Here is a 12,460-nt window from a genome sequence, read left to right on the forward strand (position 1 = left end):
TTTATTTATTAATTTTTATTATTAATTTTACTTATATTAATAATTTTAAACAACAAATAATTATAAATTGCGACAATTACTAGTTTTTATTAAAATTTAATATAAATGATTGAAAAATAACATTTAAATTATTTATTAATAATAATAATAATGAAATTAATTATTGCAGTTAATTGTTATTAAAAATATATATTATGTCTAAAATATTTTATGCATTCATTCATACTATATATGTGTGTGTGAATTTTAGTATAATATATATTTTCGGAACCTTGACAAATTTTATTACAAACAGAAGGAAATCTTGGCGATAGGGACTCTCGGACCTGTCGTAAGAAAAACGAAAATGAAAGGAAAAGGACCCCAGCGGTCGACATCTGGAGGCTGCACTTGTAGAGTTCCGAAAAGATTTTTATGGTTGTATTTTATAATTTTATTGCTTACGGATGTTTCAGTTTCTTAGATTTTTGGAAAAAGTGCATTCTGTATATGTTGACCACTAAGGTTTCACGCTTTATTATCTGCTTAAAAAAAGAAATAAGAGAAAAAACAGATACATTATGAGTCGGTGAATAAGAAGAAATAGCATGATTTTTTAAATAAACAGATGTTGTTTTTTCTTAAAAAGATAAGAAACGTGGAAAAAAATTAAATATAGAGAAAAAAAATAAAGTCGGAAAAAATGACCAGATGTAACAGGTCACTTTTAAAATTTAGACAACATTGTTTATGGTACTACGTATTATTTCTTTGAAAGATTTATTTTCTCTTTCGAATTTCAAGGTCGAATAATGGATCACTGGACCATCACATGACTGTCACGTAGTGAAGCAGAAAATGCATTTTGGGCTTCAGTGCTCCAAAAAGACTTGTATAAAGTGCATTATGCTTTTGAATAATTTCCCTGACGTTTTTGACTTCACCTCTAGTCAGCCAACCAACTAACTTTCTAAGTATGATATATATATATTTGTATAAGATTTTTTCGATTTTGGAAGACAGGTCAAAAAGTAAAAAACACTTTTCTTATTTTTATAACGACGACGTTTCGATAACTAGGTTTGTTATCATCATCAGTTCACTTTAATAAAACAAATCAATGCACAAATAAATAACAATTCATAAAAAAAATTATATATAAAAAATTATTAAAATAAATAATTTGCCTAATTAACATTAATTACATAAACATTCCGTCCAAAGAAAAAATTATAAAAATAAATAAATATAAAATAAGTCGAAAGTAATAAAAACAAGAACAAATCACAGACATTGTCGCAATGAGTGATTAGTCAAAACTGAAGAAGACGGTGACAATTTTTCGCATTATATATAAACAAGGCAGAGGTTCAACGAACTCAAAGAAAAGCAAAGTGAAAATTGATTATTATTTCAATTTATTCAATAAAGGAAAACAGGTGTTACTAAGAAATTGCAAATCTTCTTTCTTATTAATTGTGAAATCATTGCTTTTTATGTGAATCATTTCAGATATTTGTCTTTTTTTATCAGTAGATTCTCGATCTATAATAATTGCATCTTCAAAATTGAAGGAATGACCATTCTCAAATTGATGTTTATTGACAACGGTTTCGGAATTTTTGCTTTTCTTGTGTTCGTTAATTCTCTCTCTTAAAGTACGCTTTGATTCTCCAATGTATGTGGCCGGACAATTATTACAATTAAATTTATAAACAACACCATTTATATCCCACTTCTTCGTCGAATCTTTCCCAAGTTTAATAACTGAACTCAAAGTTTTATTAACAATTGGAATTGACAATAAATTAAATTTTTTAAAAATATTAGATAATTGAAAATAACAATTATTAAACGGAATACAAACTTTAGGAATACGACCGTAAACAGATGTTGATTTATTCGTTCCTTTGTTTGCAACATTTTTTTGGTTTAATGCAAAATATCTAGTTTAAAAATTTTTTTGAATAAATTCTAAGGGGTAATTATTATGCAGTAAAATATCTATAACTTTTTTGATATTATCCCTGTGGAAAAACTCATGAGACAACAAGATAGCTCTATCATACAAATTATATACAATGTTCTTTTTTTGTTGTGTTGGATGACATGAAAAGTAATTAATCAGTCTATTAGAAGCTATTGTTTTTTGATACCAATTAGTAATGAGTTTATTATTCTTTTTTATTAGCATTAAGTCAAGAAAACTAAGTTCGTTATTGGATTCAAGTTCATGAGTGAATTGTAGATTAACATTATAGGAGTTAAAAATACTAGTAAATAAGTCAACTTGGTCTTTATGAACACATAAAATTTTGTCATCAACATATCTAAAGTAAAACAAAGGTGTACAGTTAAAATTTTTTTTAAGAAGATTAAGACATTCTGTTTCCATGTCATCCATTACAATGTTTGCAAAGAATGGTGAAATTGGAGAACCCATAGGGGTGCCAAATATTTGTTGATAAATTTTTTCATTGAAGGTAAAAAATGTATTATTATTTTCGAATGCTTTTGAATTATGAAATTAGAGACATTCATTTTCATATTAACTTCTTAAATAAAAAATTACAATTAATTAAAAATAAAATTTTTAATTCCTGTATTGAGACATCCATTTTAAACAAATTTTTTACTTTTTCGGAAAAAAAATTTATCTCTATACGTTTAAATTGTAATAAAAAACTAATTAATAAATTCAATTTTTTATATGATAAGAGATATAATTCTCATAACAATAGAGTTAACAACAAGAATGGTAATATTAATAATAACAATTGGTTAATTAATATAAGTAATGTTGACGTTCCCAAAGAAGTTGTTGACGTCGTCTTATTGGGTTCTAACTATAGTACTTTCCAACAAATTTCTAAAGACAATGCAATAACTGTCATCAAAAATCTGGAATGCACTATTTCGAATCTAGAGTGTGGGTCTGACATGAAAAATGATATTAGGAAGAGAGTGAGTAATAACATTATTTGTAATTTTAACAAAAAACATCATATTTCACATGAAGAAAGAGTTTTCACATCAAAATTAAAAACTACAAAAACTTTCCTTAAAAATAATCCTGAAATCTTTTTTACCAATTCGGATAAGGGAAATGTTTCAGTATGTTTAAAAAATCTGATTATGTATCAAAAGCTAATGACTTACTTTCTGACCAGTCTACTTATAAAGAAATCACTACCAAAAATGTATTGTCAAAATTGCAATCTAACACTTCTAAAATACTTAATAATTTAAATGACAATGGATATCTTAAATATAAATATCACAAAAATAATTTAACTAGGACCGATACCTCTTTGGACAAATTTTATGGTTTGCCAAAGATTCATAAAGAAAACGCCCCTCTTCGTCCAATAGTCTCTCTTATCAATAGCCCAACACATTTCTTGGCAAAAACAATTTACGAAGAATTAAAATCTGCAATACCCCTTCCAAAATCTCATGTTAATAATAGTTTTGAACTAAAAGAAAAATTAAAGAATGTTTTCATTCCAGACGATTCTGTATTACTTTCCCTTGACGTCTGTTCTCTGTTTACGAATGTTCCTTGCAGTTTGGTGATTGAGAGTTTAGAGAGAAGATATGATAAAATTAATAATTTTTGTAAAATTCCCTTTAAAGAGATTATTCATTGTACTAAGTTTCTTTTTGAGAATACATTTTTTACCTTCAATGAAAAAATTTATCAACAAATATTTGGCACCCCTATGGGTTCTCCAATTTCACCATTCTTTGCAAACATTGTAATGGATGACATGGAAACAGAATGTCTTAATCTTCTTAAAAAAAATTTTAACTGTACACCTTTGTTTTACTTTAGATATGTTGATGACAAAATTTTATGTGTTCATAAAGACCAAGTTGACTTATTTACTAGTATTTTTAACTCCTATAATGTTAATCTACAATTCACTCATGAACTTGAATCCAATAACGAACTTAGTTTTCTTGACTTAATGCTAATAAAAAAGAATAATAAACTCATTACTAATTGGTATCAAAAAACAATAGCTTCTAATAGACTGATTAATTACTTTTCATGTCATCCAACACAACAAAAAAAGAACATTGTATATAATTTGTATGATAGAGCTATCTTGTTGTCTCATGAGTCTTTCCACAGGGATAATATCAAAAAAGTTATAGATATTTTACTGCATAATGATTACCCCTTAGAATTTATTCAAAAAAATTTTTAAACTAGATATTTTGCATTAAACCAAAAAAATGTTGCAAACAAAGGAACGAATAAATCAACATCTGTTTACGGTCGTATTCCTAAAGTTTGTATTCCGTTTAATAATTGTTATTTTCAATTATCTAATATTTTTAAAAAATTTAATTTATTGTCAATTCCAATTGTTAATAAAACTTTGAGTTCAGTTATTAAACTTGGGAAAGATTCGACGAAGAAGTGGGATATAAATGGTGTTGTTTATAAATTTAATTGTAATAATTGTCCGGCCACATACATTGGAGAATCAAAGCGTACTTTAAGAGAGAGAATTAACGAACACAAGAAAAGCAAAAATTCCGAAACCGTTGTCAATAAACATCAATTTGAGAATGGTCATTCCTTCAATTTTGAAGATGCAATTATTATAGATCGAGAATCTACTGATAAAAAAAGACAAATATCTGAAATGATTCACATAAAAAGCAATGATTTCACAATTAATAAGAAAGAAGATTTGCAATTTCTTAGTAACACCTGTTTTCCTTTATTGAATAAATTGAAATAATAATCAATTTTCACTTTGCTTTTCTTTGAGTTCGTTGAACCTCTGCCTTGTTTATATATAATGCGAAAAATTGTCACCGTCTTCTTCAGTTTTGACTAATCACTCATTGCGACAATGTCTGTGATTTGTTCTTGTTTTTATTACTTTCGACTTATTTTATATTTATTTATTTTTATAATTTTTTCTTTGGACGGAATGTTTATGTAATTAATGTTAATTAGGCAAATTATTTATTTTAATAATTTTTTATATATAATTTTTTTTATGAATTGTTATTTATTTGTGCATTGATTTGTTTTATTAAAGTGAACTGATGATGATAACAAACCTAGTTATCGAAACGTCGTCGTTATAAAAATAAGAAAAGTGTTTTTTACTTTTTGACCTGTCTTCCAAAATTGAAAAATCTTATAGAAATTTAAAAATATGGAAGGAAAAATAATAACCACTGCATATGATATATATAGTTTCCAATGCCTATTATTTGGTGTAATCAAATCCCCGATTATCAAACCCAAATACCTGACAAGATACAGCATCTTTGAAGCTGATTACTTAATTTTCAATTTTAATCGGCCGTTCTTGTCAGGAGAAAATAACAGAGGTCTTGATTTATTTGGTTTTTCTGTATCTAAATAAGGAAACGTTTCTGTTCCATCATGCGCAAAATCAATAGATAAGTTTTCAGTAATGTTAAATTTTTTTACCATGTGGAAATCACACTTTTCGACGATCCCTTTTGTTTTAGAATTGTCTGTTGACAAATCTTTTTCGTATGATTCAACTGTCTTCGTCAATTTTTTATTTTCTACAAGCATCTCATGGCACTGTTTAGCAGAAACTTTGCAAATTCTACAATAATGTTGTGCTACAAAACTTTTCTGAAAACCACATATATAATTTAAACCTAAATTATCTCCAAATATTTGGACGCATTCAAAATAAACTTGTAAATCCTTTCCATTGACAGTGATTTTGATACCTTCTTCAGATACAAGATTCAAATCTTGGATAATTCTCGAGAATATATTTTTATTTCAAAATTCTTGCAGATGCTTTGAATAAAAAATAGTTAAAACAAAGATGTTCTTCAATTTCGCAATTAAATGAGGTGGTAAGCCTAGAATTAATATGTAAACTCCTCCAAATTTTTGTTCAAGGGCGTGACTTCCTAACACATTTCCAGTATGGAATTCATCAAAATAAAGCCCAATAGGGAAAACAATTTGTTTTTCGTTTTGCAAACAATATTTTTTGCACCAGAAATCTCCTTGCACAAAGTTGGATATAATATCCTTTTCTGCCATCAATTTTTTATAATATTCATTCGTTTCTTCAAAGATTCCTGGTATTTTAAAAAAAATTTCCAACGTTTAATAACATGAATAGCTTCTTCCCCAATTTCATTCTGATCTGGTTGAATATAGAAACTCTCTTGTTCATAAAGCTAAATCTCCGGTGTTCAGTAGAGAATTTATTAAAAGTATGCTTATTGTTTTCCAAAAGAAATTGCACTTTCTCAAAAGATTGTTCATGCTGTAAATGTGCTTAGTTGCTTTTTATTTCACTTTGACGAAATGGAATAAACAGTTCTGATATAAAATCATCATATGTTTCAATTATTTCGTCAACTGCATTCCTAAAAAGTAATAGATTATTATACAATTTAAGTGGAAATTTTAACATTTCTGTGTTCAAGATTTTTTTTAAACCAATATTCTCTCTTAATTTATTTTGAAAATCCATTTTGAATTAAAAACAAAATATTTTAGTTAATCAATTGATCTAACTATTAGTTTTTGCACTTTTTTAATTAGAGTTGCTACTGTCACATAGAAGCCATTTACTTCTAACTCACCGAGTTATAACTAACAATTATTTTATTTTTTATTTTTATATATTTAAGAAAATTAACGGGATAAATTATTGTCAAATGTAATCGCTAAGAAACAAATTATTAATGTTTTTTCTTATTTCTAATCTCACTTGTAATTACCGCATAACAGTCAAACGTAATTGTTAACAAGCGAATTATTACATCATCTTTAATCAATGCATTTTCATTTAATATTTTCTTGATCAGTTCATCTGTATATTTTTTCTTCTTTGCTATTTTAATAATTTTACCCCCGATTGAAGGCCAATTTTCTGCAAAAATGTTGCACTATTTATTGAAAAGTTTTTCAAAATCCACTTTAACCTAGAATTTAATATGTTTAATATTAAGTAGTTCTCAACCTTTATTATAAATAAAAATACATGTAAATGCATATGCCTACTAAATAATATCCTACAATATGTTTAAGATTACAAAATGTGTTGAAAATTGTTCGACAATCGTTCTTCTGGTAGAAAGATATTCTTTCTTGTAATGTAGAATTGCACCATAATTGCTTGTAATCTATATCGATAATGCTTCGAAACGGCGCGGTATCAGTTCTACCAAATTTAGTTCTATACGGGGCAACTCGATACGTTAAACTTAGCACATTTCAACTCTACAGTGAGATTAAATTTTTTTAATGTTTATTTCGATACAGTTTAAATGGATATGGCTAAATTGTGCACCGTTCAACTCTACACAAGTGAATTTCAAAAATAATAAAAGGTTCAACTCTATACAGTTTAATTGTACACAGATGCTTTTGATAGATAAAAATTTTTTATATTTGTTTAATTGAATACGGTTCAGTTCTGCGCAAACATTTTTTAAAATGATGAGTGTTTAGTTGTGCACAGTTTAATTAAATACTGCTAATTTGTGCACAGTTCAATTCTACACGAGTTAATTTTAAAAATATTAAAACGTTCAACTCTATACAGTTTAATTTTAAACAGATAATTTCGAAACATAAACAATTTTTATATTTGTTCAATTGAATACGGTTCAGTTCTATACAAGCATTTAAAAAAAATAAAACGTTAAATTCTTCACAGTTCAATTCAACACGAGTTAATTAAAAATAATAATACGTTCAACTCTATACAGTTTATTTTTAAACAGATTATTTCGATACATAAAAAATTTTTATATTTGTTTAATTGAATGCGGTTCAGTTCTACACAAGCATTTAAAAAAAATAAAACTTTTAACTCTGCACAGTTCAATTCAACACGAGTTAATTAAAAATAATAATTAACTCGTGTTGAATTAAACTGTGGAGAGTTAAACGTTTTATTTTTTTTAAATGCTTGTGTAGAATTGAACCGCATTCAATTAAACAAATATAAAAATTTTTTATGTATGGAAATAATCTGTTTAAAAATAAACTGTATAGAGTTGAACGTATTATTATTTTTAAATTTAACTTATGTAGAGTTGAACTTTTAATTTATATTGAAAAAAACTTTTTACATTTATTTAGCGATTTCAGTTATATTCATTCATCATTACTGAGAAAAAACTTTTAGTTGTATTTGAAAGACAATGAATTCGGTGAAAGAACATAAATAATGTTTCAAACATAACCTTAAACTTTAAACCATGCTTGTTATTTAAAAAAACATAATAAGAGCACATCTAACACATAAAATAAAATATGTTATCTACAGAATCAGCAAATATACAATAAATTAAGAAATTATTAAATTAATTAAGAAAGACATTTTTTTTAATTTCACTTTTTGGAAATTATCACAATACACGAGATGCGATTTTACTGATGTTCAGCGTTTACTTGCTGCATTTAATGCGCATGCATCACGGGTCCCAGTCCCATTTGTAAGAATTTTACATATGGTGGTGGAGAGGATTTCTTTCATTAGTTTAAAATGTTTCTAGTACCCGGACAGCACCAAAACTTCCATGAACCTTGACTGAACCTCGCTTGACGAGGTTCGGGAACTTGAGTCGCGAGGTTGGCACAGAGGTTGGCTGAATATTGGATTTGAATTTCTGTTAAATATTAAAATTAAAGATTCTTTGCATATTGTGAGGGGATATTTAAGGAAATTAAAAATTCAAGATTTGTTAAATGTACACTACCGTCCGAAATTGTGCGAACTCTGCTTTTTCAACAACTATAAAACTGTTCAAATCTTCAAAAATATTAAAACTAAAATTTTTTCCTCTTTATTTTATTAAAGTTAATAAAATTCTGAAAGAAATGACACCTTGACAAAGAGAATATGTTAATTTTTCAATTAGATATCTAAGAAAAACCCAATTTTCAATGTTTCTACTATTTTTTTATTTCTCTGGCAAAAATTAATATTTTTAAACGGTCTTAGGCTCATTGAAATCGTATTTTGTTATGCAATTCAAATTATATAAAACAATTCATGTACATATTCTTCCCGAGCGTATGCAAACCGTGAAAGTCGGCTCATAAAATGTCAAAAAATTGTGATTAATATTTATATGACAAAAAATGATCAGTAAAATGTATAAATCTTAAATTTACTTACATAAATCAGAGAAGTTTAGAATGATATATTTACTTGATTTTTAAACATTATATTTTATTGTAGAATTAAATTTAAATTTTTTGACATTTTATGAGCCAATTTTCACGGTTTGTATACGCTAGGGAAGAATGTGTACATCAAAAGTTTTATATTATTTGAATTGCATAACAAAATACGATTTCAATGAGCCTAAGAACGTTTAAAAATATTAATTTTTGCCAGAGAAATAAAAAAAATAGTAAAAACATTGAAAATTGGGGTTTTCTTAGATATCTAATTGAAAAATTAACATATTCTCTTTGTCAAGGTGTCATTTCTTTCAGAATTTTATTAACTTTAATAAAATAAAGAGGAAAAAATTTTAGTTTTAATATTTTTGAAGATTTGAACAGTTTTATAGTTGTTGAAAAAGCAGAGTTCGCACAATTTCAGACGGTAGTGTAATCGTTAAATATTCTGGAAATTTAGAAGGAGCATAAATACGAAAAAATAAAAAGAAAGCAAATGAAATTTAAAAACCCAATGGGAAAAATTAATAATTAAATTACAATAAGAAAATGGTCATCAAAGTATTAGTGAAACCATTTCTTCCAAAAAAGAATTTGTCTCAAATCCAATAAATAGGAGAGACATCGGGCAGAAAAAAAAATTTTCTTTTGTCAAGTTTTCGTTAAAAATAATTAATTAACGAATTATTAAGTATGACATTATGTTATTAATAATTATTTATGACATTAATTATTTGTCATATTTAAAATAAAATAAAATTAAATTTTTCAAATGTTCCCGCGCTGCGCTGATGGCTCAGCTCTGGACTTTAGTTCGTTCAACGTTACAGGGAGGGCGAACATCATAACTGTTTCTCGCAGTTGAGGTGCCATTAGATTGGTATATAAGCAGTGATCGAAAATTTTTTTCTTGTCGAAATTTTTTTTTCTGCCCGATGTCTCTCCTATTTATTGGATTTGAGACAAATTCTTTTTTGGAAGAAATGGTTTCACTAACACTTTGATGACCATTTTTTTATTTTAATTTAATTATTAATTTTTCCCATTGGGTTTTTAAATTCATTTGCTTTCTTTTTATTTTTCCGTATTTATGCTCCTTCTAAATTTCCAGAATATTTAACGATTACATTTAACAAATCTTGAATTTTTAATTTCCTTAAATATGCCCTCACACTATACCAAGAATCTTTAATTTTAATATTTAACAGAAATTCAAATCCAATATTCAGCCAACCTCTGTGACTGACCTTTATTATGCGCGGACATTTAAACATCAACTCAACCTCGTTTGGACGGAATAAGTATATATTATTTTCCTTTACCGCAACAAGTAAATTTATGTAAATAATACTCGTTTTCATGAAAGAATTTCTATAGCATCAAAAACGATTTTTACATCACATAGTGTCTAGAGAAAAGAGCAGTAGTGCTTCATGTAAATTTAGCACAATATTTATAGAGAATTTTATTAAAAAGTTGTATTTTTGAACTATAATTATTAAAAAGTTGTATTTTTAATAATTTTGTTAAAATTTATTTTTGAAATACCGTCCAATTTTCAGGCGTTCAGGGTGGCGTAACCCCTTAAACCTTACTTAAGTAGAGGGGGTCAGGATTAAGAAAATCTTACTTAACCTTACATGGGGAGGGGGGGTTTAAATTATTAAAAATTGGCATTACGTAATTTGTACACCAAATCTTTTTTTCAAAAAAATCGATTTTCTAAAAACTGCAGATTCTTTTAGCAGATATATGAAGAGCTCCAGGGAATAACGATCTATGGCACAATTGAAAAGTTTGGTTATGAGCTTTCAAAAAACGTAAATTTTCATTAAATTGATAACAACTGTAAGCTAATTATTATTATTATTAATAGAATTAGTAACAGTTATTAAGCGTGTAATAAATAACAGTTTACATATACTTAATACCAATTTCATGAAAATTTACGTTTTTTGAAAGCTCATAACCAAACTTTTCAATTGTGCCATAGATCGTTATTCCGTGGAGCTCTTCATATGTAGAAATGCTATAGGAACTATGATTTTGGTTGGAATCTTCGGTATCTATATTATATATAATGTATCCTGACGCGTAAGGGGTTTTTTCTCAAAAAAAGACATTTTTTCGTATATTCGCTTTTTCTCAAAACAAAGTTTTTTGACCTAGCGAACATCCTAAAAAAATCTATTACACTGTTTAAGCTAAAATTTTTATGGCTTATTCTACACATATACCGATATTGTCCTAACTACAATAATAATTAAAATAATAATTAATTAAATTAAAATGGACTGTTCCAGACTAATTCCAAAAACAATCCGGAATTTTTACCAGGGCTGTAATCAAAATAAATTTCTAAAAATATTACAGTAAAAAATTTTTTTTTAAAGTTATAAAGAATTAAAAATTTTAGTTGTCTTAAATAACAAAATTTTTTTGAAATTTAGTATGAAATTTAAAGACAAAAAAAAGGTTTCACTCGTCTTGGAATGTGGTATTTAAAAATAATTCGTTAAGTGATTTTTTATTATTTCTAATATAAAAATATAAAATTATTTATGTACATATATATTTTGTAAACTTATTGAATTATATTGAAGTGTACTTTTCGTTAATTTGAAAGAAAAAATTTGTAAATCTGGATTAATAATCTTATTGTTTCAGGGACAATTTGTCATTGTACTTGTACAAATCTTAGTTATCATGATACCAGGCTGTGATAAGTTGCCAAAATTTTTGATATATACAATGTTTGTGAATATTATTTTTAATTTTTGTTTGTTTTATCGTTTTTACAAAGACACTTACATTAATATAAAAAAGAAAAATTGAGGACTACTGTTAGATCCATATAAGGAAATTATCGCCACAATATGATTTCATCATATTTCAATGTTATTGTTTTACACATTTTTGTAACAACTTACTTTATCTCAACTTTAAAAAATTGTTGTGAAAGTTTATTAAAATCAAATAAAATTTTCGATTAGTCATATTTGTTAACAATAGTAAAATATTAGTTTGAAAATAAGAATTATAATTTTTAAGCAACATCAAGTGATACATATTAGTTACACTAAGTGTTTGTATATGATTTTTTTATTGTAAAATATACATTCTCTTAAATGATTAAAATATATTTCAAAAGTAATAATATATGTATTATTTTATTCTTAATTTTCAAATTAGAGAACAAGGAAAACTGTTAAACTGTCATCTATCGTGTAAAACGCGCCGCAATCGTTTTACCAATATTGAGGTTATTATTTCACAACAAAATGATAATTTAACATTAAATTAATGTTT

The 12,460-nt window shown here is 26.3% G+C and overlaps 1 protein-coding gene across 2 annotated transcripts in view; it reads left to right on the forward strand.

Moving 5' to 3' along the window:
* LOC127285427 (elongation of very long chain fatty acids protein 4-like) overlaps positions 1–12,052 on the forward strand; it is a 52,473-nt gene extending 40,421 nt beyond the window's left edge. For both annotated transcript variants that reach the window (XM_051311429.1, XM_051311430.1), the window contains one exon: positions 11,819–12,052. In XM_051311429.1, the coding sequence (XP_051167386.1) occupies positions 11,819–11,986 (168 nt within the window). In that variant the 3' untranslated portion in view covers positions 11,987–12,052. The remainder of the gene's footprint in view (positions 1–11,818) is intronic.
* Positions 12,053–12,460: the final 408 nt, after the last annotated feature.

Source organism: Leptopilina boulardi, unplaced genomic scaffold, assembly GCF_019393585.1.
Source record: "Leptopilina boulardi isolate dan_hultmark-lab unplaced genomic scaffold, ZJU_Lbou_2.1 LbouV2_332, whole genome shotgun sequence".
NCBI lineage: Eukaryota > Metazoa > Arthropoda > Insecta > Hymenoptera > Figitidae > Leptopilina > Leptopilina boulardi.